Here is a 27,717-nt window from a genome sequence, read left to right as displayed (position 1 = left end):
TTGAGAAAACAAGTTATTAAACATCATTTATTGTTATTAATTCACTGTTGTGATTACAATGCGTTAATTTGTGTATCAGCCAGCATGAGTATCAGTGTTCAAAATCGATGCGCTGTCTCTTTAAGAAACTGCGTCGTTTGGTTTTGGGATATAGACATACATTAGTGCGTCCGATATGGCGGAACGGAAACACACTACTACTGCTCGGTCTTCAACAAGCATGACCTCGCTGGCTCGAGCTCTTTCTCGCAGTAGGTTAAGTCAGCCTGATGTGTTTCAGTCGCAGAAATCTCTCAGCCGGAGCGCCACGGGTCAGAGCAGGAGGTTCTCCAGCAGCTCGGAGTCTCCTGATAACAGCCCAAATGTCGAGGCGAGGGTCCTAGTCATAAACACCGGCGGAACCATTGGCATGACGTATCATAATAACGGTAAACACTATTATCAGCTGCAGCGCTCACACACCTGCCTGCATGAGGGTTCACATATGATTTACGAATAATATTGCTCACATTTAGTATTATTTTATGACATGTTTATGGGATTATTTGTTTTCTGATGTCAATAATAAAATCAACCCAATGATTTAGAGGGGGCAGTTTAAATTGTGCAGTTTAAATAACAATTGTCTTTAGGATGAAAATGCCTTAATGCCGTTATATGTGATAAATATTAAACCAAGTTGAAGTGGCATCTGTAAATAAATGATGCTTTGCCTTTCTGGATCTAATTCCAAGTTTCTGAGCATGTAGGCTATGCCATGACTTAACGAATATGTAGGCTGTTTATTTAATACACTATATTATTATAACTAATATCTTTTTTTATTTATTTTCAGAATAATATTGTGAACATTCTATATCTTACAATAAATGCCACTTGATTAAGCACAATTTATTTATGTTTACAATAAGGTTTCCTAGTCTGTGTTAAGTCAAAGCTACAATAACAGTAGGCTGCAATTAAACGCGTGAGTGAGTGAGTGCTATAACATGAATTTATAAAAAAATATAAAGATTTTAATGATTATCATTGAATATAATTTAATTGCATACATTTCAAGCATGGCTTGTCCAGCCAATGGGGATTTTTTTTTTCTTGTTTCAACCAATTGCTGCATCTTCAGTGAATGTATATTAGAAACAGGATGCATATCAATGGATGTATATTAAAAGCAGGAATGGATTGCTCTGCTGAAAGATGAACACATGGTGACTTGATTATGTAAAGTAATAAGTGGAAATGGGAAGAGTGCTTTACAAGTGCTTGAAGAGGATGCTGATCTTGTTTTATGATTTAATTAGCAAATTCTTTGAATAGAATGGGTAAATATTTGCCTTCGGGAAACGGGTGTTTGTCTTTTCCGACACTGGCCTTAGTACTATTTCCTGCAAAATACTGTGGTTTTTTTATATTTTGTCTGTAATCTACTTACAGACGTGGATCTTTATCTTTAAAAAGTATCTTATCTAAAATGAACACTGATAAAAAAGGATATCTTCTTTTAAAGAATTTGCCAGGTCAAACACAAAAACATTCAGTTCTATTTATCAGAGTTCAAGGACAGAGTGTACTTGCATAACAGAAATATCTTTTACCACATAGTTAGGTCACAATCATTTATTTTGGCCCAACGATTAATTGTCATACAAATAATTGTGATCAATGATTGATTTCTGACATGTCACTTGCAGATAGTGTAAGGCTCTTTTTTTTTTAAAACTTGGAATCGTATAAAATATATAATAATAAAAAATATAATTAAATAGGCCTAAATATATTACAGTATAATATTATTTAATATTATTAGCTTTTTGTACAGTGTACAGTTTTTTTATATTCTTTGGCAAAATGTGATTGGAATTTAAACTGCACAATTATTGTGTTTATTAATTATTAGACCGAATAACCACTATCATATAATTAATCAATAATCATGACGGGTCTATACATAATTATTTAATATGTAAACCGTTGTATCATTGAACCTCATAAGTAATAAATAAAATAAGTTACTCGAGACAATATTTTTTATTCTACTCTGTAAAAGGGAATGCGGTTCAAAATGATAAAATATTAGCGTAGTATCAAATATTCAAGATGGTCTTTTTGGCTTCATTGCGGATGCTGAGTTCTGGTCAAAAGAACCTGAGGGATGCAAACAAGAAAAACATGATAAAGTACAGTGTATTTGGTGCAACCTTTTACATGCTTTCCTTCTATATTTGCAGTTTTGTCTCCAGAACCTAATGCTCTTGTTGAAACTCTACGCAAGCTCCCTACTCTGCACGATGAGCAGTACGCACAACACACCCGACTGTATGACTATTACAAGCCTCCGGAAAACACGCTGGTTCTGCGGTGAGTTCCCACACAGATGTGGAAATATAGATATATAAATGTTTATTCCCACACAGATCAAGTTAGAAATGTGGAGGTGTTGTCCTGTATATAGATCCAGATACTAACTACATTATTCTATTTGTAGACATAATACAGGTTTGAATTGTTGGTTTCTTCTTTAATTACAGCTTTAATGGAATAGTTCTCCCATAAATGAAAATTCAGTCATTATTTACTTGCCCTCACATTTTTGTTCTTGTTGTATTTTTAAAGACTATGCACTCTTTTATAAATTAAATCGTTTAAAAGATAAAATAAAGAAATTGTCTTGTAATTGAAATGTAATTGCACAAGTTTGCTAAACTACATATGAACAAGTTAGCTTGATTTGTGCAATATATTTGCTGGTTAGTCTTAGCACAATCATTTTTGGTAACGCTTTCTTTTACAGTCCAGTTACCCATGTAAATACTATGTACTTATTTTAGTAACTACAATTACTGGGTAATAACTAGTACTAACCCTGAACCTACCCCTAAACCTACCCCTGTTCCATGTGCTTGCTTACCTTATAATAGCCAGTACTTTCTAGGTACTGTACTGTAAAATGAAGCGTTACCTAATTTTTCACGCTATGAAAATGACAGATGATTGATGACTGAATGATTTGCATAAGTAAATCCACTTTGCTTGCACTTCCAAAGTATGAGGATTCAAGCTCGAATTTATGCAGTAAAATCGACAAGATCTCTGTATGAAGTGCCGGGGAAGAGCTAGAGTTGAAATTTAAATATGGTAATATACATTTTGTTTCTGACGCATGATGTAAGCAGTCGATCAATCACAACAATCAGACCAATCAGAGCAGATTAGGCTCTTGGAAAGGAGGGGTTTAGAGAGACAATTGAGAAAATGAACTTGCCTATTGACCTTGGAAGCATGTAAACCTTTAGTTGGAGACCTCCAAAAAATAATAGCATAATAGGGGCACTGTAAGTGGGTTTAAACTCTACACTGTTAAACAAAGCCTGGGCTGCACCCTCCTTCATGTCTTTAGTAGATTTCATGTGGGTTGGGATTTTTGTTTTGTTGCAAATCCATCAAATCTATTGCTCTATCATCTGTGCGACTAACAAGGGTGGTCCAATATAATATCATCATGAATATGTATGTGGTTTTAGAATATGCCATCCATTTTTAATTAAGACAGGTCGTGCCAATCTGCTCAGTCTCTGTTCTTAAGTGTGTAAAATCCCCCAGCGCTCCCCTCTTCATTACAATAACACCATGAGCCGCCCCAGAGCGATGAGCAAAGTCTGAAGTCTGCTGCTTCACATTTACTCATCCATTGACACACGTGGTTTTTATATTAACTTCAGAAAATCAGTCAGACTCCGCTGTCAATAAAAAATCTATATTTTTATTTTATTTTTTAGTTGATATAGCTAAACTTATCAATGTTTGCCTAATGGTTTTTGCTGGTTTAAATAAGAAGTTTTACTTTACTTTTAGAGCTTGTTGTCAATGTTTGGGTGCTTTTTTTTAAGTAAACTTTAATATGTTGCTGTTTTTTTGAAACGTCTTCTCTCTTTTTTTCCACCCCAGACTGTCCAAACAGAATAAGAGGATTGTATATACAGTTTTAGAATACTCCCCCCTCCTCGACTCCTGTAATATGAGCACAGATGACTGGGCCACTATTGGAAAAGACATTGAGGTGCTTCCTTTATGTTTGGCTTTGAGTTGCAGGGCTTTTTGCTTGATTTTTTTTTTTTTTTTTTTTTTTACAAAAATTGCGAATGTGACTGAAATGGTCACACTGTCTAGTACTATCAGTACTGAGATTTTCAAAGTGTTTTCCCTCGTATTTACAGAAACACTATGAGCAATACGATGGTTTTGTCATCCTGCACGGCACAGACACCATGGCTTACACCGCCTCTGCCTTATCCTTCATGTGTGAGAATCTGGGAAAGCCTGTCATCCTCACTGGCTCACAGGTAACATGTTTTAAATAGATCACTTACTCGACTTTGTGTTGCACAAATTGATAAATAATTAAAAAAAAAAATGTTTTATTGAGCACCAATCATTCAAAGTGTACACAATGTTAAACAGTACTGATAAATATGAAACAGTGCTCACATATTACACTCCACCCCCATTACACTATCTCTATATGTAATAAATGTAAACATATCATTTATTTGAACGGGAATGACGGCTACATATAAGTGTGTTTTGGAAATGTCACAGCCCTTACCATAACCGAGTTTCAACACGCTACTAACGCAACTCAACCATGGCCCTTTATTTTGAGAAGTCTATGGGCGGTAATGATTAAACTGAGGGATATTTGACGGGTTTGTTCTCAGAAGACAGTTTAAGAGTACAATCAAGGCATTTCAAGGAGTTCAGAATCAGTGCTTGCTGAAATAGGGAATAACTCCTTTTGGAGTAACTTAGCAGTTAGTGTTAGCGTTAGCAGACATTTTTCATGCTCGTACAGCAACATTAGTCGAAATGTACAAAAACATAATAGGACCCTTTTTAAAGTTACCTCAAGTTTAAACATTTAACCAGTGGTCATCAAAAAAAAAAAAAAGCATCATGTTAACTTCACTATTTGCTTCACAACCATTTTATATGTTGCAGGTACCGATCTATGAGATGAGGAATGACGGGCGGGACAACCTCTTGGGGGCGCTGTTGATAGCAGGACAGTTTGTCATCCCTGAGGTGAGTTTTGTAATCTCTGTGAGGGACTCCTTTGTAGCAATTACACATACGTTTTAAAGGAGGATGTTAAGACTGCAGTTTTAAAATAGTTGACAATTTCATTATCAATTAGTTTTAGCATTTAAAACTATTTAACATGAACAAATTGTATTTTAAATGTGGATTTTTTTCTAATTATATTTGATTAAGTGTGGTTTGAAGTGTTTTTTTTAATTATTGTTTTGCAGTGCATTTTGTTTATGCCATGCTAATGAAGCATGTTATAAAGTTATTGTAATAAGAATACCGTTAATGTAATAATTGTATTAAAAAATAATTATAAAGAAGTTTAAATTGAGTAAAGGACCAGAAAAAAAGCCCTTTTTGTCGTTCTTCACAGGTTTGCCTGTATTTTCATCATAAGCTGTACAGGGGGAATCGTGTTACCAAAGTGGACGCTGGAAGCTTTAACGCATTTACCTCACCAAACCTGCCGCCGTTAGCCAATGCTGAAGTCGACATCAAAAGTGATTCCAGTTCTGCCAACATTTATGACAGCCTTAATCCCAAATATGTCTATTTAAAAATGGAAAATACACACAAAATGTACTCATGTCCTTCCTGTATTACTTTTTTTTTTATCCTTTAATGATAATGTTATCATATGGTTTTTGGAGCTTAAAACGATATTTCACCCAAAAATGAAAATTGTTTTCTGTCTTCTGCTGAACACAAAAGAAGATATTTTGAAGAACGTTGGTATTATATTGTAAAAGTGATCCATGAGATTTCTGTTTATCACTTAAATTGCAGTTTCCTGCATAAAGATGTTATATGATATCAGAAGATTTGGAATAGGTCATAAGTACTTTAACAATACTTTATGGTGCTAAGTGAAAGCCTAATTTCATGGTATGGACTCTTTAACTTAGTTTTAATATTAGTTTTAGTTTTTTGAATATTGAGGTACACTAAATTAAAATAAGAAATATTGCATTGCTATATATATAGTTAATGTTTATTTAATTTTTTAGTAACAAAACTGTTTTTTGTTTATGGTTTTAGTTTTAGTAATTTAAAAAGCATTTTTAATCATTAATTTTGCTGTTCAAAACCATAACAGGACATAGGACATAATAGATAATTTAATATCAACCATATTGGTGATGCTGTGTTTTTTTATTTTTTATTTTTTTATTCAGATGTATTATGCTTTATTTCTTACTCTTTAGTTAACTGGGACACTGTTTGGCGAGCAAATACAACCACCAAATTCACTGTCAGCACACAGTTGAACCGTAATGTGGGTCTCCTGCGACTCTTCCCAGGAATCACTGCTGATACAGTAAGGGCGTGTGGTAATGTCTCCCTTTATTTGACACATATTTTTGCCAAATCTCTTCATTCAGTGCATGAACATGTTCATATTATTTTTTAATTTAGTAAATAATGTCAGAAGTTCAATTTGTGGCTGAACCTTAGTAAGTTTCAAATGTTTAAATGAGATCCATTCTCTCACCAGGTCAGGGCCTTCTTGCAGCCTCCTATGGACGGAATCGTGTTGGAGACCTACGGCAGCGGGAACGCCCCTGATAACCGCGCGGACCTGCTGGATGAGATCCGTAAAGCGACCGAGAGGGGAGTCATCATTATCAACTGCACCCAGTGTCTCCGGGGATCGGTCACTACCTCATACGCCACTGGCCAGGTATGGGAGTTTGCTTAAGAAAGGCCTTATGTGTGTGTATTCCAGGAGTGTGTAATTGAATATTCCCTCTCAGGCTCTGATTGATGCCGGTTTGATCGCTGGGTGTGATATGACCCCAGAAGCTGCTCTTTCAAAACTCTCCTATGTCCTGGCAAAACAAAACCTCAGTACAGAAGAGAAGAAGAAGGTATGGAGAAATGTCTCTTAAAAATACATTTAAATCACATGTGGGTCAATAACACATACACTACCATGCAGAAGTTTGGGGTCAGTGATAAATCTTCTTGTTTCTGTTTCATTGTAATATTAAGGAGCACAACTGTTTTCAACATTGATAATAATGCTATTGAATGTTTCTTGTGGACCAAATCAGCATGTTGGAATGATTTCTGAAGGATAATTTCACACTAAAGACTGGACCCCAAATTTAGCTTAGCATCACAGAAATAAATTACATTTTAATATATATCACGATTGAAAACTGTCATTTTACAATTTACTTTTTTAAATATAATAATATTTCCCAATATTACTGTTTTAATGTTTTTTTTTATCAAGTTGGTGAGTGTCTTTCATTGAAAAAGACTTATTTCACTGAAAATATATTTTTTTGAACAGTAGTGTATTAGTGAAAATCAAATTTAAAAGACAAATGTTCTTCGCCAAATACTCCTTTAATGTTTGTTTCTTATTATTTTTGACTTTAATACCACTGTCAAGAAAATTTTAAGAACATACATGTGGTGTAACCATTTAGTAAATAGTATAAAAAATAGGAAAATGTTTTTAATATATTTTTCAAAGCTAATAAGTTGTTTTTAAATTACATGAATTATTTAATGTCACACTATGTGACCTCTTTCTTTCTTTCTTTCTTTCTTTCTTTCTTTCTTTCTTTCTTTCTTTCTTTCTTTCTTTCTTTCTTTCTTTCGCATGTTAGTTTTACCACATTCATTTCATTTGAATGTGAGTTTTTTTCAAGTAACAATAAGATAATAACTATTTCTTGTTTTAAATCACTTTAATTAAGCGTGTTATTTGTTCATAAGATGCTGAGTCGTAATCTGCGTGGAGAGATGATAGCTGACCTGGGTGGAGCGAAGCTTTCTCTCAGCGACAGTCGCTTTATTCAGGTCATCGCCAAGTCCCTCAGCATCAGCTGTAAAGAGGTAACCTGCACTTTCTCTCTTTCTAACTTTGTTTTGCTTTGTGGTTTTTGACAACAACCAAAAAAAAAAAAATCAAAATTTTCTGAGGGTTTTGCTTGTAACACTAATTAGATGATATTTAGCTGAGTGTTTTGGGTCGCCTTGTTTTTCCCAAATACTATGTGTGTTTGGATATACTACTCTGGCTTGCTGTTTTTCGCATGCTATATGTAGTAAGGAAGTATTTGACTTTGTCTTTATAAATGGGTCATTGTGTCATTCACTCTATGCTACTTTCAAAAACACTGAATCTGTTTGTAACGAAACTGCTGTGTATCGTGCATAGTGTGCGTAAGGAGCTTTCGCACCATTGGAAAGTTTTCATAGTTATAACTTTTGGCGGAAGTACTGGCTTTTTGCCATCATCGTATCCCAGGAACTGGGAACGATTTTTGGGGGAACTAAATTAGGTCCGACTTCAGAGTAAGTTCTAACCCAGAACATAAGGAACTCCCAGTGACTTTCGTGTACAGTACGTTGATTGGCTGAATATATGCCATACGAATCACCTTTTTTTTTTTTAACAAGCACTGTGTAAATGCATATACTTAGTCTGGACTATACAGAAAGCTAATGTTAATGTCATTTACCTGTTGCCTTTGTTTTTGGCGTTGTGTTCTTTTTTCAGCCTCTGATATATAGCACTGCATGTTGTCCTAGGAGTTTTCGTCTCTTAGCTCTCCCTTTTGCTCTTTCAATCGAATAATTTATACATCTACATTCCAAATCCCACAACACACAACAAAAGCATAGCTATGTTCACGGCATCCTCCATCCTCCAGTTATTGAATGGCGCTCTTAAATGACATTAGCTGTCGGCTTAAATTACTTTAGAGTTCCTACTGGTGGTGTGGAAAATGGCCTTAGGGGAACATTTAGTTGTCGGAGGATCAGTTCCTATAACTACTCGGTGCGAAAGCCCCTTTATAGTGTACACCCCTACTTGGAAGTGATTTTACTGTATTTTATAAACTATGATGATTACAAAACCTACAAGCATGTAAAGAAGCAGAAGAGGCTGTGATGAACAATTGTGGTTAACTCTAATATTACTGATGTCCACAGGAGCTGGAAGCCATACGAGATGCACTAACTCCCACTCTGGTCTGCGTTGCTGCTAAGATCGGAGACATTGAAGCTTTGGAGGCTATAAGGGAAATGGTAAAATATTGATTCATGTTTGGATTCACTCATTGAGAAAGGCAAACTCTGACTTGTAAAAAGTGGAATCGTCCAACTCAACTTTTTGATTTTTTTTTAATTATAATAAAAAAATGATGTATGCATGCAATCAAGGAAGTATTAAATGCAGTCTAGCGAAATAAGATGCGGGTAATGACTCATAAGTTTCTATTCAGGGCTCTGACTTGAGCATGGCAGACTATGATGGGCGCACTCCTCTCCACATCGCTGCATGTGAGGGGCATCTGAAAGTGGTGGAGTATCTGCTGAGTAAAGGGGCGACAGTCTATGCCAGAGATCGCTTTGGCGATACGCCACTTCGCAATGCTGTCCGCTTCAGGTACGTAGGACTGAGTTAAGTGTCCAAATAGTTTTGGGACAACAAAAAGTAATTGCCATAATTTCAAAGTTTTGACTTAACTACTTGCTGCGTAATTTATACAGTCTTTAAGGCGAACTGGACCACTGGTTTTAAACTGATGGGCGCGACCTGTAAATGAGTTCTGATGCAACTCGCCATATAATCATTTATTGTTAGCATAGCATTAATTCACCCTCATTCCAATGCAATGGTTGTGTCCAAATTCAAAGGCTAAATCTTTCAAAGGATGCAAATTTCAAAGACCACGCCAGCGAACGTCATCCACTCACTCAGGCTGCGAATTATCCACTCATTCTATCTTTTGTCTTTGAAAATTTCCGCCTCTGGTTTGGGACAATGACCTTCTTTCTTATGTAAAACACAAAAGGGGACTTGTAAGGTGAACACATGTGACTGTAAATATATATATATTTTTTGTCTGTAGGCATAAGGATGTTGTGAAGTTGCTGAGGAAGACTGGAGCTCATTTTTCCCAGGATGAAATGGTTGATGCTGGAACAGAGTTGTGCAGGTCTCATTCCTCTCCATCCATTCTTCTCTTATTGCTTTTATAAACTTGTGGACATAGCAATTTAATAAATGACACAAGTGTCCGTTTTATTTTTATTATTAGTAGTAGCAGTAGTAAGCAGTGGTTGTAGTTCATTACAATTCTTCCGTTAGGTAGTATAGTTAAGCTTAGGGTGGATTTTTAAATGGCACATTAAGTTCAATGAATGTGCGATCACAAATATGAGCATCTGTTTTTTTTTATTTATATATATATATATATAGAACTAATATACAGATCAGTGTACTGAGCACATAGCAGAACGTCCTATGTTAAGGTTGATGATTCTAATGTGTGTTTTACAGTCTTGCGGCGAGTGGCGACTTGGAAGGATTGGAGACTTGGCAGTTAGCTGGGGCTGATCTGACCATGTGCAGTTATGATGGACAAACACCCATTGAAGTGGTGAGATAATGATGGAGATCTGTGTGGAATACACAATTATAACCAAACAATTGATGCCTTCAGTGAAATTTTATTCTTATGACTGTATGAATGGAAATTCAATACATTTTTTTTTGTTGCATTGCCTAAAAATGACTTCTGCATTGTCAAATATGTCAATGTAATGTATTTTAAAGATGCTTTCTGTAAATCAGGGGTGTCCAAAGTCAGCCCTAGCCACTGTCCTGCAGGGTTTAGCTCTAAGTTGCCTCAACACACCTGCCTGGAAGTTTGACCTTAGCTGTGTTTTAATATTCCCTACATTACTCCATTAATATAGCCTACTTGAAGGAGTGAATGAAAACGAGTGAGGGAATTCAGACTCTGAGTGCACCGGAATCGAGTCGCGGGAAATCATTCGGCATGACCCTCACAGTGCGGTCTTCTCTGGCCGTTGAGTGGGCATCAGTTGTACACTCGTTATTGTGTTGAATGAGTGCACTCAGTAATGTCCACTATGGGTTTAGACACCACTACAAATGGCCGTCCCTTCAAATACTGCCCTATGTAAGGTTATAGTGGGCGATTTCGGACACAGCCCTGTGATTCGCTGATTATCCTGTTCAGGTGTGTTTGATTGGGGTTGGAGCTAAACTTTTCAGGACAGTGGCCCTACAGGAGCAGGATTAGTCACCACTGCTGGAAACTTTTATTAATGGGCTTCTCTCACATGTAGGCAAGAGCCACTGGATGTGAGGAGGCTATTAACTTCTTACAACAGTACCTGTTGGCTCAGTACCAAACTCAGGTAGGGAACAAAAACTAATATATACACTAGTCAACATTTGAAGTGGATCAAACCCAAAACCAAAATCAAAATTGAAGTGGACTTTCATCAGTTATACATGAATTTCTTGTCTTAGGACAACTTTGATGGACTTTTTTGATACACTTCTAATGTTGACTACTATATTAATATTATTAACACAAAAAAACTGCAATGGAAAATGTCATGTGGTGCAACTCCTTTTTTTACATATATTACATAAAATAGTTTACAATCTTAACATTACATAAAAATACTTAAAGAAAACCTTGAAATAATGATATAGATGTATACGCTTACAGCGATAAGAATGTTATTACCTTTTATTTAACGGTTTCACCACATGCCATGCTTTAGAGTCATTCAATTGAAACTTTTAACAAAATGTTTCAAAAACCACATGAAACCTAAATTTGAGGTTTTTGCCTTGTTTTATTTGGAATGATTGTGTGGTATGTTATGACATGCATTTGTGCATTTATTCAATTAACAAGCTGCATACATATTAAGACGTTTTGATTTATTTATATAGCATGTATATTACTAAAGCAAGTTATGCATGTCAACTCCCTAAAATAATTTTGTTAACTGAAATATTTAGTATATACATTTCCACAGATTAAGGAGATGAAGTTAAGATTTTTTTTTTTCATAAAACATCTTTTTATTGATGCTCTTCACTTTCCAGCATCAGACAGATGAGAGTAATGAGGTAAAACAGTTAGTCATTTTTACCCATAAGAGTAAAATGAAAACACATTTTTGATCATTTCATGTGATAAAAAATGTAGGTTACACTTTTTTTTAAGGTGACGTAGTTACATTATACCTAAATAAGTACTGAGTAATATTAATTAACTACATGTGCTACTATAGAGTTAGGGTAAGGGTTTGGTTTAGGGTTAGTAATTATGCAAAATTTATAGTAAGAACATGTAGTTGTGTAACTACGTCACCTTAAAATAAAGTGTTACCAAAATCTAGATGTATGTATTGTACACACTCAGTGTATGTATGTGTGTTTTTTTTTTTTTTTATAAAGTGCATGCTTCAGAGTGATGCAGAAGTGCATGTCTCAATGTTAGGGCTGTGAGTTGATCTCTCATGGTAAAACGATACATGTTCAGGCTTACAGTAATTAATTGCTTGATGGGCATCTTGATGTTTCCTAATTTAGTGAATGGTCTTGTCTTGTTTGTGAAACATCCACCTGTGTGATAGCCACAATGTTCAGTCTTTGTGACATGCTTATTGTGTAATTAAAGTTACCAAAAATCAACATCTTTCAAAAAATCCCTCGTCTTTTTCTTGCAGCCAGTATTTGAGGGGGATGAGGATGAGGTAAATTGTGTTGAGCTGTATAGTATTCATCTGTTCAGGTGCAGTCATGCTTTATGCAGTTTGACCATTTTATATCATAAATTGCGAATGGTTGTGAATTAGCTGCCATAATGACAGATTGAAATTGCACAGTGTTGACAAAACAGAAAATAGTGCTGAAACCTGAAACTGGTTAAACGCATAATATGTGCATTCAGATCATTCCATATAATAATAATAATAGACATTATGACTGCAATGTTCATTTTGCATATGGATTATTGCATAACTGAAGTGCAGAGCTCATGTAATGCTTACACTATTCTCTTTCTGTCTGTTTTCTAGAATGGCGAGTTTACCATTTGTCCTTGATCTCGAGGAGGCCGTCCTTCTGTCTGTCACTTTCTGCCCTTATCATCCATCCAGTTGCTTATTTTTAGCAGACGAACAGTTGATTTTCCCCACTTAGACAATTATTATCTTAAAGGGGTCATATGATGCTATTTTAAAAGTGAATTATTTTGATTATTGGGTAGTATAGAATAGGTTAACATGCTTTAACGTTTAAGTTACTGCAGACCCTTTTTTCCCAGTCTGTCTGAATCGTGCTCGTTTCTTCAAAACGTTGTGTATAGGCGGCGTTGTACTCTCCCAGGTTCAGGAAGCTGTCCTTTCTAAAATGTGCCATGTACAAGCAAAGTTTTGGGTTGTACTGATAAACCTCTGAAAGCAAAAGCAGTTTTGCTCACGCATCCAAACACACGTGACGTTAACACTTCAATTCACGGAAGCCTCATCTTCTAACTTTGCGCTTTGTAACTTTGCTGATCATATACAACTGATCGCACAAACAGATATATTACACACTAAAGGAAAACAATAAAAAGCATCATATGACCTCTTCAAAACATAAAGAGCACAAGCCATAATATTTTAGATCCGTCCCTCTAAAACAGTGAGCAATCAGATATGAATGTATGTGATGTTGACATTAAAACAATCATATGTACAAGCACATTATTCAGACTACATTACAGTACAGGGTACTGTATCTCGTGATGTCCAACAATATGTAATCATTTGAAAAAAAAAATAAAAAATATATATATATATATATATATATATATATATATATATATATAAATTTATTGTTTAGTTTTCGAATGAATTTCGATATTTGAGGCTGTCAGAATGGCTTTTATGTCCTCATCCAGTGTTTTTCACATATCAGATTCACTATTACCTCAGTGCTGTCACCTTTATTGGAATGTACTTTTAATAGCAAAAAGTCATAATTGTAGTGAAGAGTAAGGATGGTTTTACAAACTGTATTTACAGAGAAGCAAACCAAACAAAGTGTCTGGTGTTTAAGAAATGTTTAGTTTTTTGTTGAAAGTAAAATAACTAATTGCCCTGTGAGTGACTACACTGAAAACAATGTTTGTGAACCAAAATATAGAGGACCAGCAGGTTATTTAGTTTTGTTGTTCAGTAAATCTGTGTTTTGTATTCATTCGAGGCATTGTTGAATTCCTCAGTGAACGTGTTTTATTAAAGTGTTTTAAAGTGTTAAACCTCAATCAAATTGTTTTGATCCATTTTTTAATTGTTGTTATTGTTGCAATAAAAATACAAAAGCATATGGTTATGCTTTTTAAAACATGCAAATTAACATGCCTGCTTGTACTTTTCTTGTACTTTTTGTTGTCATTATGAAACGGCAATTAAATGTGTTTTGTTGCTAAATTGTGAAATTAAATTCTCATGAACAAAGAGAAAATATATTGAAGTGCATCGTACGGAGCGCTACAACGCACTTGTAGCCAATTTAGCAGCAAGGGGGCGTGTCCAGCAGCACGGGGGCGTGTCCACTCATAATGGGGGAGGAGAGAGAGTGAGCAAGAAGGAGATTAAATTTTGAAGAAAGACTGTCGAAAGAGATATAGCTGAGAGACAACAAAAGAGAAAGGTAACTTTAAGAGGAATATCACTGGGAAAATAAGTTTAGGACCCGCATTACCATATAACATAGTTCCCACAGGCAAATTATTGTCACGTACTCATGTCATACAGGTTGGCATTATTATAAGGTCCAAAAAAAACAAAAAAACAAAGTGAGGCAATATAATCCACAACTTAAGTTGAAGAGAACAAGTTATTTTCACACATTTAAGAACAGGGCATTCAAATCTAAATCATACTTTACACATTATAGGGAAAGATGACACAGGTTTATGTGAAGTATGTTCAATAGAGGAGACAGTAGAACATATGTTGGAGAAATGTAAAGCTTATAATAAAAAAAGGAGGGTTCTTAAGGAAGAATTGAAAGCTGTAGGGTGGCAGGAATTCACTATAACCAAATTATTAAATGATGGTCCAAATTCAGGAAAAGAAATAAAGGCAATCATGTTTATTAATAATAGTGGGTTATATGATAGGATTTAGGAGAATTTAGTTTCACACTCCATCACAGTAGGTGGCGGTATGCACCTTTAAAGTTGGATCGCAACCCGCCATAAAACCAAAAGAAGAAGATTATTGTCACGTGACCTCCTCGGAGACGCCGTCTTTGAGGGCATAACTGCTGTGTTCAGACTCAGAGAATGTCGTTTTTCAAACAAATATTTATTTCTGTTTATAGTGTTACGCAAATCATGAAGAGACAAAGTGAAATAGATTATAAAGAGACTATTAAAACAAGACAGAGAGAAGTACAATGCGAGCATTTCATTCTGGTGCGGATCCGTAACGTTATGTAGTAAGTTAACGAAGGAAGCACTGAGCACGATTATGCAGCTTTGCCTCAGATACAGTATTTTCATGTGTACCGTTACCTTCACCAGCAGGTGATTACCATTTTCACTTTTTTTTTGCACGAAACTCTTTTTTTGCACGAAACTCGTTTTGTTTCTTCCAGTGTTTTGCCCTCAGCAATGGCGCCGGGGGTCGGTAAATGCCCGTATGTGTGACGTCATGTAGGAACTATGTATTAGAATAGCTTTCCTTCCAGCGCTGGAGAGACCAAACAAGCAAACACATTGCAACACATTCTCATCCCAAGACATCAATTAAACTGACGCTTTTGACCAAACGTCAACATCCGACGACACAGGCCTGAAAACGGACGTCGAGGTTGTGTTGTTTCTGCTCCATAGGTGAGTAACATTTCAGTAGCTGTATGTTCATTTGTTGTTCCTTGTCACTTGTCAGTGGACAAGTATTTTACTCAAGTAGCTAAAGATTGAATTTAGGATTTTATTAACATAACAGCATTCATCAACTAACGTTAGGCCTATGAGTTGTGGTAAACAGTTGTTTATTTGCTTGACTTGCTAGAACCTAGGTTCATTCTCTGGTTACGCAGCACCTTTGAGCTTTGTTCGTTCTTGTCAAGCAGGTTCAGTGAGCTTCTGTTTATGTTCACTGATCAAAATGTGAATAAAAGCCTGTTCATCATATAAAATGATCGGGTCTCCACAGAAAATTTGGACTAAACTGCTCCGTTTACCTGGATTAGTTTTACAATCTCTTTTTTACGAAGTGTCCTAGTAGTTGCGTAGCTGTCAATGGAGGGAAAGAAATTGCTCAAATTTCATAAAAAATATCTTCATCTGTGTTCCAAAGATAAACGAAAGTCTTGTGATTTTGGAGTGACATAAGGATCAGTAAATTATGACAGAATTATCATCTATGGGTGAATTATACACTAAACAATGTTTGGCACCCGTGGGGGATTTTGTAGACAAGTTGAGCAACACTCCCCATCCAACATCATTCAGGAGATTGTCCTCCAGGAACAGAATAGATGTGACATTTTTTTTTTTAGGTCTACCTACATTAATTATTAGATTGAAGAAGTCAATTTATTGTAAAAATGTTTGGCTAATTTATTATGCGTTATTATGCGTTACCTAATGTTAACACTTTTTTTAATTGTTACTACTTTATATTAGAGTTATAAAAAATAAAGTTTGGGGGAGTTTCCACATTAGATGACTGACTAAAATGATCAAATGACTAATAATCAAAGATGATTTATTTTGCGAATGACATATCAGACAACACGCTGTCTCATAGCCATAGCAGCATTGTTTGGTAAATGAGACACTGACATTTAAGCACACTTTATGTTTTTTCTTATGGTACACTTTCATTTAAATGAACACAAACATATGTTCGGGCTCCTCTGAGGGAGGCTGCTTTGAACAGGCTTTTGCGTGTGTGTGTGTGTATGTGTGTGTGTGTGTGTGTGTGTGTGTGTGTGCGCGCCCCTGCTGTTCTATTGATCCACTGAACAAGGCCTGGGCTGCACCCTCCTCCATGCCTTTATTCACTGGGAGGGTTTTCTGTTTAAAAATGGAGAGATTAAAGAAATCTTTTCAACAAGCTTTAAGCAGCCACATGACACTATTAGCTCATCTGTGCACCTTACAAGGGTGGCCCAATGTAATGGCACTTTGAGGGCCACATGAATATTTATGCGTTTTTAGGATAAGCCGTCTGTTTTTAATTCGAACATGGAGGTTGTGCAAATCTGGCCACTAAATGGGGAAAATCCCCCAGCGCTCCCCCAATAACCCCCCACTGACACGATGCACATCCAGAAAAATCTGAATTTCGCATCTTTACAGCATTTGCTCATCTTTTCTCTCACTCTCTAAAGATAGTAATCATTGTGCCTTTCACTCGAGGGAACGTCCCGCTGCTCAGGCAGACGAGCCCCTGAAAGGGATTAAACCCTCACCCCTTACCTTTTTTTGTGTGTGAATCTGAAGTTCATCCATTTCTGATTTGTCCATTTGAAAAGTTTTTTTTTTTTTAAATTGGCTTAACTTGTGTTGCTTGACTTTTGAAGAAAATATCAAATGTGTGTTGTCTGCAAATGGGTCTCATTTTGTCATTTTCTTTCTTTAGCTCACCTCAGACCTTAGAATTGCTGGACTCCATGCAGCAACATTATCCCAAATGACTGGTCAGTTATTGGAAAAGACATTAAGGTTCACTTTTGACATTGGCACTAATAACAGAATATGAATATGTTCTCTTAAGATAAAAAAAAAAAAATATATATATATATATATATATATGTATAATTTTTTTTATTTAAATTTGAGATATTAAGGCAGGATACAACCGGCAAAACCATTGTGTTTTTCATGCACTGGTCAAAATTGAGCCATTTTGCATTCATAACTTGTCTTCTTTCAGACTAGCAGAGAAAGAAATCCAAAATAGACTTTTCAACGTTTATTTTATTACACTTATTTAATTCTTTGTGGAGATTTAAAGTATCAGGAATACAATGAATTTGTCATCCTTCATGGCAGACTGTTTTTATTAGGTATATTGTAGGTTTTAAAGTAGGTACAGTAAATGTTTTATACTTTAATAATTCTGTTTTTAAGAAGACTTCTCATAGCAGCTGCCGAAATTGTGCGTTGTTGTCTTTTTATGTGGCTATCTCTGAGACGAGGAGTGATGGGAATATCTACCTCTTGGTGGCGCTGTTGATCGCAGGACAGTTTGTCATCCCTGAGGTGAGAGAGGCATGTACACAGATGTTTTTGTGCCATTTGCAAGTGCATGATATAGACCTTATTCAGAGCAGCACCATGACGGGTATGAAAGTGAGGCTGTGAGGGATAGACTTACGGTGTTTCCAATGGCATCCGGCCATCCGCTGTAAAAAGCCGAATAAAGCGGCTACATTACTTACAATTTTCCACAGCTTACATTGTCGGGAGTTTTTTGTCAACTGACATTTCTTTGAAAGATATTTTTCCAGTGTTTCATGAGCAGAACAATCCGAAAACACATTAAATAACAGTACAGCCCATTGAAGAGATGCAAGTCTATCCCTCACAGCCTCGCTTTCATTCTCATTAAAAATAAAAGATGGCGCTGCCGTGAATAAGGCGTATAGGCAAATATTTCTCGTCTTTTTTGGCATAACATACATTTCTACCGAACACTTTATTCAACAAAGTTTGTACAAACAAAGAAAAAAAACACATCACATTATTTACACAAAATCTTGAATTAACTTCTGATTTTGCCATTCACATTTAACTCTTCGATTTGTCATTTCTGTTGCTCAGAGTGACATACTGTACATAAGTGCAACAAAAATGTAGATTCGTGAAACAAGTCAGTACAAGTTCATTCGGCCCATGCTAAGGTTTTTCTAATGAACGCTGACAACTGTGACAACTGAATCTGAAGGAAAATACCATGACATGCAATAAAGGACATGTAAAATTATGATACACAGTTTGGACAAGAAAAGCCCTCTCACTATTTATCACCAAAGTGGATTCTGGAAGTTTTAAAGCATTCGTCTGACAGAACCTGCAGCCTTTAGCCAATGCTGTCGACCTTGACATTGATTCAGTTCTTCCATTTACGCACTATTGCAATCAGATGTCTGTCTAAGCGACTAATGCTTCTGGGTCTGCAGAAATGCAAATATACGTTTGTTTTATGCTCATAAAAACTGAGCATAAATAGCAACTATTCATTATGTGGCAGTTTAACTACCTTTTAAACTAACCTTACTTATGTTTATTTTATTATTTAGCCTATGCAATTATATAAAATATGCAGTATAGGTGTTTCAACTGATAACAACTTTTTGAGTTTTTTTTTTAAATATATATTTATAAATGTCATATCACTATCTTTGTGTACTCTAAATGTGCTATAGTTTATACATTTCTATATACATTAGTTAGTATTATAATATTGTATTTAATATTTTTTTAACCTCAGTAAAAATATTAGTTCCAGTCAGTTTAGACAGCCAAAACCTTGGTGACATCTGGTGATATATATTGGTATAAAAATAATAATAATAATAATAAAATGATTAGCCACTAGAGTCATAATTGACTTCATCTTATAAGTTCAACTTTTTGTCATAAAATTGTATTTTTAACTCATAATTTGTACCTTTTGTTCAGTTTAAACATCTTTTTATCTCACAATTATAACAAAGTAATCTCATAATTGTTACTTTTTTAAATATAAAAAAGCAGAAACTTACTTCCATACTATGAACAATTTATGAATGAATTAGATGATATACAGAATGTCACATTTAATCACTGTTTGTGATTTAATGTCAACTCCCCCATTTAATGATGTAATTGTACAATTATTATTTATTTGTGTGTGTGGTGAAATTCACTGTCAATACACAAATGAACCACAATGTGGGTCTCTTCAAGGGATTGCTGCTGATACAGTAAAGCAGTGTGATACTGCCACATATTTTTGTCAAATATTATTTATCTTCAGTAAAAAACCAGTGTGTGAAAATCTGCTACATATCATGAGTTTAATTCACACGCAGACGTTCCGCTTTTTGAGCACTTCACAGATTTGCTGCAATGTATTATTTAGTCAGATGCTGTTATTTGGTCCGTATGTAATGAGACAGAGTTATGGAGCATGTCTAATTCTTTACAAAAAAGCCAGGAGTTGGCATTAGGGTTTACGCCACCTCTATTAAGAGCAGCATGGGGGAAGGAGCAGGTATTTACTACCTCAATCTGGCTCTTTTGCCACGCGGTGCCTCCCTTTTTTATCATCTTTTATGACCTGTTTTTATGGCAGATCCTTCAAATACGATTCTGTTTTTATGATTCCTCTTCAGATTCATTTATAGTCCTAGCTCCTTATATTCTTGCAACACTACAATGGAAATATGGGGAAATCATTTAGTTGGGGTTATATGCTCTTTTTGGTTGTTACAATAGTGTAAAATTTAATAAGGCACAAACAAATTGTAGATATTTACCACACAGAGAAAGTTGCATGGATATGTTGTAAATGACCTCTTATTATATGCCTGTAGGTGCTGACTAAAGTTTCAGTATTCATTCACAGCTACCTATTGCATTATATGCCATTTCTGTAGTGAACTATTATTCAACTATCAAGTATTAAGATTTGATCTTAAACCACAGGACCTGTGTCTACAATGTCTCTGAAATGTCCTTGAGCATGCTGATGTTTGGTTGCAGCTCCAGATGTGCCGTAGCAGGCGTGGGGTCCACCAGGGCTTTAATTTAATCTTCAGCGTCGTTAATTCTTTTCTCGGTGGGACTATTGGGCCACACACACACCCTCAAGTATAACAATGTGGCGACCTGATGGGCTAGTCATCCCAATGGGACACTTCACAAGAAAGTGTCAAATTTAAACATTAAAAAGCTTGTGGTGTCTGTTAATAGAAGGATCTTACACGTCAGCATTAAATTAAAATAGACCCCCCACTTATTATCTATGACAAATAAGAGTGTCCATGGAAAAAAAGGACTATTTTTTTAGTAAAATTTCTTAGAAACATACTGTCTGTTTTTATTTAGGTTTTATATTACTCATTATGTTACATTGATTAAATAAATAATCATAATTATTAATTATAAAATATAATTTTATATATATATATATATATATATATATATATATATATATTACGTACACAGTAAATCAGTTTTATTAAAATATTATCTTTTAAAAGAATTTACAATAAACAATCTTGCCAAAATCTTTTAAGGTGTTTTCTTCATTATAATGTCAGGACAATAGTGACATAGACAAGTAATGCAGTGTCTGTTAACATTACCATAGTTTTGTGAACTTAAATTATGTCAATGATGGTAAAAAAAAATATGTATGTGTATATATATATATATATATATATATATATATATAATGTGTGTGTGTTTAAAAATATATATTTTTCAAAGTGTTTCCGAAGCATTACCTCTGGAATACATCAATCTTTATGGATAAAACATATTTTTTTCATGCACATTGTTTCATTCAGATTTTTTATATTAGATGTAAAATAACTTTTGAATGCTGTTTGATGTTGACTTTATTCTGTTCAAATAATGTTGCTTTATATCAACATTAATATGTTTGACATTGCTTGCTTTGTGATGAATCTGAATAAAATCTTTAAAAAAAAAGAAATAATGTAGGGACTTGAGTTTGTCCATCGGGAATTGATTGGATCGTTGTGGTTTGCTATAGAATGCAACAAGAATTTATAAGCCATGAACCAACCCAACCAACTACAACACTACAAACTTTAATTTGAAGAAAAAAAGGTATTTGAAAATCAGACCAAAATACAAAGGTACAAGAATGTGTACTTAACAGCTTTAGCATTGCGAACAGCATAATTGAATTAAAAACAATGGTGAATGTAAAAATACCAAATATAAAACTACTAATTTACAAATGCATTGTGTATAAAAACAATATATTTTAAGTTTATTGCAAAATGTGCATATATATATATATATATATGGCGTTAGCAGAAACAAGTACCATGGATTAATAACCTCATTGCTCACAGTAGGGCTGTCTTTAAAGGTTTACAAGTGAACGTTCAACATAAATGGGGTTCTTCCGGAACCCGACTGTTGCACTTCATTACTGTGATCTTGTGATTGAAAGATTGTCCCGCCCTCTCCCCATAACACATAGTCAGTGACGAGATGGCGCCGCAAGAGGAAGGGGAAAATATTTTGATCAAAGATTGTGAGGGCACATTAATAAAAAAAAAAAGGCGGGGGTAATTTTGGAGATGTGGTAACGCCCCAAACGGCCGCACTGACCAGCTGGACTAGATTCATACAGTTTAGAGGGTTTAGAGGCCATACAGGGAATGGTGAGCATTTGTGGTAACATACCATGAAACCAAAACATACCTATGCAATGACTGTACTATATAGCACTTTGTTAAAGATGTTTGCTCTCAGGGTGATTCTTCAAATTTCCTTACAACACAAACTGTCAGTCAGGTTGGACCATCTGGCATACAGCTACTTCCTCCAAAAACAAACATTCAAATACCTGTTTTAGTCAAGTTTTAAGACCTGTTCTAACAATCGTTTTAAAGGACACATCACACATTCTTTAAAGCAACTCCACATCTTAACTTGACATTGGTAAAAAAAAAACACACACACACACACACACACACACACACATATATATTTAGATAAGGCCTGTAATTCACTGTTGTGATGTCTGTCCTTTATTTGTATAGTCATGGGAGAGGACTGATAGCCTTAATCCTGACTCACCTAAAGTTATGTTGTTGACTTGAGTTTCCGTAACACTGATTATTTCAAGGGCCTGAAGAGCAATTTATTCTCTATGCGAAACAAAGCTGAATTTTCATTACTTCATAGTCTTCAAATGTGGGCTATCACACATACTCCTGTGGTATCCAGGGTACGTTTACATGACGACGACACTAAAAACGTTAGCGTTTTTCACATACAGACGACAACGCTGTTAAAATAATCCCCGTTCCCACGGTTCCGCAAAAACGCTGTATTATTCATGTCAGGCCAGTAGTTGGCAATGTCACTTTGTAAAGAAACACTACACGCCTATAGACTGAACACGTAATATGCGCACTCTTAGAAGAAAAGGTTCTAAATAGAACCTTAAAAGGTTCGATCAGCACTTCGTATTTGGAACCCCTAAAAGGTTTTATACACTCTTAAAAAAGGGTTCCTCTGGGTTCTATATAGAACCCTGGGGTTCCATACATGGCCAATAGAACCTTTTACCAAAAAAATATAGAACCATTTTGGAGTTCCATATATAAAGCAGAGGATGGAACCATTTCTGGTTCTAAATAGAACCATTTCTTCTAAGAGTGAATGTCGTCACCGTTTTCATAAATCCTCGTTTTTGTAGTTTACATGGAGATGATAGAGGTATCATTTTCAAATGCTTGCAAAAGTTTGTGTTTTCAGGACCCCTGTTGTGTAAATGAAAGGCCAAACAACAGTTTTGTAAACAGCCCCTTAGAGAAGGGAGAAAACAAGGAACAGGTGAGATTAATCAATTAACAAATGAGAAACCATGGAAACAAATGGAACATACCCAGAAACCATGACAACTAATGGGAAGCAAACAAGAATTAACACAGGTAAACCTGAAACCTCATGTGACAGTGATCCTTTTTTTCAGGACACTGATGAATAGAATTTTGTACTGATATATATATATTATTATTATAGGGCACTCACTTGTGCATGGCAGATCAGGGATCTGTTGAGAAATGGGTCCACCGTCTATGCCACAGATCTCCACTTCTCAATGGCGTTCACCTCAGGTAAGGCTCGATGGATTAGTGTAGGGCCTTATGCCTTAGAAAGTTGTGTTGTGTATGTAACTGAATGCTGTAACTGCATATGTCGTTGTTTCGCCTAGTTGGTGCACGGGTGTGGAGATGTGTATGGGCATGTTGTATAACAGGTCTTTTTCATGTAACACATTTCTTGCCTTTACTCAAACTGAAACTTTTTATGTAATTAGGCTACTTTGTTTTGTTCACCTCATATAATTTTAGTAAGATGTTAATTTTTTACACCAAATACTTAAATGACTTTACCTCAACAGATGACAAATATAAACCTTTTCTAAACAATATGCATGCAAAGATTATACTTGACACATTTTAAACTAGATTTAAAAAAAAAAGAAAATACTTTATAGTTCCTTCAAAGCTCCTGTTGTGAGTAACATCATTCCTGTTAAAATATATAATCCATAGTTTTGTGCAATAAAAATGTATAGTTATTGCACTTTATGGGTAAACCATATTTCACAAAGTACATCATGTTCCTGGATGAACATTGTTGCTCCTGGAAAATCCAATCAACCAATCAGATTTGTTTATTCAGTAACTAATCAGTTAAAGTTTACAGTTTATGTAAAGTTTAAGCTTAAAACCAGGGTGCGTATACATCAATGTTATTCACCGATCATTTCACTTGAAGTTATGGTTAGGTTTAGGAGTAGGGATAGGACCCAATTTTCAGACAGGATTGTTGTTCCAGGATGAAATAAATATGTTGTTCCAGGAACATTTTAAAGGTTCTATATGTAACAATTTTTATAAAATGAATCCTTTTTTTATTGCCTGTTTGAAGGGGTTGTAATCACACATTGCAACGATCTACTTTTTGGGTTTTGCCGTTACCTCTGAAGGCCAATATTCTTATTTATATGCGAGGTGTCCGGGTCGGATTTCCTGCGAAATCCATCAGATGTGACGTGCATGCGCGCTCCCGAGCCTCTCTATCCTACAGTCTAATGGTGTTTTTCCACTGCATGGTACGGTTCGCTTCAGGTCGCTTTAAATGGTACCTGGTCTGTTGAGGTTCCAAGCGTACCGTACCGGTACTAAAATGTGACGTGAAACACTGCAGATCACTGATTGGTCAGACAGAATCGTCATTCCCAGCGTCACTACTAGCGTCATTGGATTTGCGACACGAGACACGAGACACTTTTTTAGCAGTATTTTTGTTTTGCTGCCATCAGCCTCATTTTAAACACATTTTTCCATCTAGCAGTTAAAAACAACCACATACTGAGAATCAGGAACACCATCCCCTCGATAGTCTCCATTGTTCCTGTGTTGTGGGTTTGAAAATGTGGCGCTTTTAAGATGATGTCATGGCAGTAGAGGCGCGTGCAAATAACGATCAGTCCCACACACTTTGAAGGGGTACTAGTGCGGTGAAAACGAAAAGCGATCCGAACTGTTCCGTGCCGAGTCGAAGCGTACTGAGCCGAACCGTACCGTACTATGCAGTGGAAAAGCGCCATATCATGCGACCAACGGCACTTCAGCTGACGACATGGAGTGTGATTACCCCCCCCCCCCCCCCCAAAAAAAACGTCCTGCCTCCAGCACAACACAGACTCCAACACAAACTCCACATAAATATAAAAAACAAAAAAAAAAGATTTATCTGCTCAAGCTCGTCAGGCAAAACGTGAATCTGATCGACTCCGGACGAAAACGTGGATCAACAACATAGTAAACTCAAGTGAAATAGCAAGGTAAACTACATGAAACATCACATGAATACAAAAAAAAAAAATGTTCCAGGATAACATTAGTATAACATTTAGTATGTAACTTATTTTATTTACTAGATCTACTGACTAACGTCGTCATCCCACTACCATATTGTTTATACACATTTCCAGACAAGTTCCTATGATCTTACTGATACACTGAAACTGTTCAGTTTAGTTCACTAACCGTTTTTGTTATCATATTATACATTCACCTATGTTGACATTGCTGATTGTGAAAGATACACGAATAGTTAGTGAAATGCCTCATGCTGTATAACATCACATGTTGGCTAAATGCAGTTTATTGTAACATTATCATGGTACGAGCACAGAGCATTAGTTCAACGTCAAGCTGATAAAAGTAAGTTAGTCTATTATTATACCTGCAGTGGTAGTTTACATTAGTTTCCAGGATGTTGTGTGATGATTTCGCCATTACATTGAAAGTCTCTGTGTGGCTGGTAGTGATTGCTCGCTCTTGAGATTGAGCACGCACACTAGCGCGAGCGCTCTTGTTGCATTCTGAAACATCACCGCTAGAGGTCGCTAAAAATCTCATACAGCACCTTTAATTAGCAAAATCACAGTGACCTTATGTTAACCGTAGCAATGAATTTAATATTAATAATTAATTGTTTCAAGTTATAATTTGCTACAAGTTAACCTATTGAAGGGCTGTGCGAAGTTTCTATTAAAGTCATAGCTATGACTCTTGGTCATTAAAAAAAAATAGTTTTCCTTTTATCTAAAGAATGACAAACTTCATTGCAATTCAGTTAAGAAAACTTCAATCAGATTGTTATTTTTATGTTACAGATCATCAAAACCTGCTTTTCCTGTAATGGTCATTTTCCTGTGTTCTTCATCAGCTTTCTAGCTCCCGACTGTACACAGTACAACAGCGTGGCATACACGGCAATTACAAATCTCCCCTGAATGCATGTCTGGCCTAATTCCTCAGACTGATAATAAGAATTTATCTTAATGACCGTGTTGCAATCTGTCGAGCAAAGCAAATTATGGCACAACACAAGAAAGTAGGATAAAATCTCCCCCTCAAATTCTCTATGGACCATCAACAGCCTTTAAACGTCTTATTCAGTCTGTCTCTGTGGAGCAATGCATGATCAGAACTACATGTGGTGTCAACCTCATTAAAACTAAAATCATGTCGAGAGACAGATTGGGATTCAAGTGACTATAAATGCTTAATTAGATTAATCATGAGGTAGATCGTTTAGAATATGTATTATTACCGCCTTTTGTGTTCAAAGCCATTAAAGAACCTGAAAAGAAAAGTCTGTTTGTGCTTCAGGTCTCAAAATAAGCGTTCTGCTGCTCGAGACATCTAAGCTATATCTAGTCATCAATGGAACGCGCGTCTTTTCTGTTTGCCATGCAAGTCCAGACACGTCGCCCCTTTTTTAAAAACAATGACAGGTTTAACTGACCTGGGAGCAACGCTCGGTCTCGCTCTGAGTCATTGGAACCTGATGGAAAACCCTTTCTTTAAATGCAGTGACACTGGGTGACACTTCCTGTGGCTGTTGTTTGGGCGTACAAGAAATTATTGGATCTGTGACCCTTTTTTTTTATTTAAGATGATAAAATAACAAGGATAAGCTGCAACAAGAGAAAGAAAGGTGTGTTTTCTAAACCAGCCCTACCTGATTCAAGTTTCATGTTTGGCAGATACTCTGACTAGTGAAGAGAAACAGAACAAACTGGAAGGGTGACTGTCACCAAGATTTGTCAGAGCTCGGCTGGGAAGGGCCAAACTGAGGTCTGAAGGACCTGAAAATAGATTAGGGAGCAACTACACCCTGATACTTTGTAAGACTGCTGCATTATTTCATATTAGCACAAACTAAGTGCCACTCCTAGTCATATTACTAAGATTAATAAGACTACTTAAGGTATAATTTGTGGTCTTTGCTAAAGATCTTTCTATGCTATTAGACTTTCATTTGGTGGTCAATAAAGTAAAATCCAATTCTCACATTGAAAGAGGGATCCAAATCATTTGACACATCTTGAGGGTGGGCTTTAAAAAAAAAATTTGGGCTAGTAAGCAAAAACCTAAATCACCATAAATCAGCAAACAACTCCAAGTTTACAATGGCAATTGCTTAGACCCATGCATATTCTTTTCAAAATGTAAAAAAAATATTTTCACTCCACTTAAAT

At 35.7% G+C, this 27,717-nt stretch overlaps 1 protein-coding gene across 4 annotated transcripts; it reads left to right on the top strand.

The window, feature by feature from the left end:
* Positions 1–153: 153 nt before the first annotated feature.
* Positions 154–14,290, top strand: aspg (asparaginase homolog (S. cerevisiae)). 4 transcript variants are annotated; one of them, XM_039653394.2, is made up of 18 exons: positions 154–428; positions 2,229–2,358; positions 3,946–4,057; positions 4,215–4,340; positions 4,996–5,079; positions 5,459–5,585; positions 6,291–6,403; positions 6,581–6,766; positions 6,840–6,953; positions 7,816–7,935; positions 9,040–9,135; positions 9,333–9,496; positions 9,963–10,049; positions 10,394–10,493; positions 11,209–11,280; positions 11,987–12,010; positions 12,613–12,639; positions 12,964–14,290. In XM_039653394.2, the coding sequence occupies exons 1-18, from the start codon at positions 176–178 to the stop codon at positions 12,988–12,990; spliced, it is 1,962 nt and encodes a 653-aa protein (XP_039509328.2). In that variant the 5' UTR covers positions 154–175; the 3' UTR covers positions 12,991–14,290. The 4 variants fall into 4 exon arrangements, with proteins under 4 accessions (XP_039509328.2, XP_039509330.2, XP_039509332.2 ...); XM_039653396.2 differs by lacking the exons at positions 11,987–12,010; positions 12,613–12,639 and having other exon boundaries at positions 158–428; XM_089120522.1 differs by lacking the exons at positions 154–428; positions 3,946–4,057 and having other exon boundaries at positions 2,239–2,358.
* The last annotated feature ends 13,427 nt before the right edge of the window (positions 14,291–27,717 follow it).

This window comes from Pimephales promelas, chromosome 15, assembly GCF_988280905.1.
Source record: "Pimephales promelas chromosome 15, fPimPro1.hap1.1, whole genome shotgun sequence".
In the NCBI taxonomy this organism is placed as follows: Eukaryota; Metazoa; Chordata; class Actinopteri; order Cypriniformes; family Leuciscidae; genus Pimephales; species Pimephales promelas.
The sequence above is the reverse complement of the archived record's forward strand: the minus strand, read 5'-3'. Positions and strand labels throughout refer to the sequence as shown.

What these genes read in the sequence shown, in the direction of transcription:
- aspg (XM_039653394.2), top strand. Translation starts at nt 176, where the DNA reads ATGGCGGAACGGAAACACACTACTACTGCTCGGTCTTCAACAAGCATG. An exon ending in GCTGGAACAGAGTTGTGCAG is followed by an intron (nt 10,050 to 10,393) that starts GTCTCATTCCTC and finishes TGTGTTTTACAG; the next exon opens with TCTTGCGGCGAGTGGCGACT. An exon ending in TGGCTCAGTACCAAACTCAG is followed by an intron (nt 11,281 to 11,986) that starts GTAGGGAACAAA and finishes TTCACTTTCCAG; the next exon opens with CATCAGACAGATGAGAGTAA.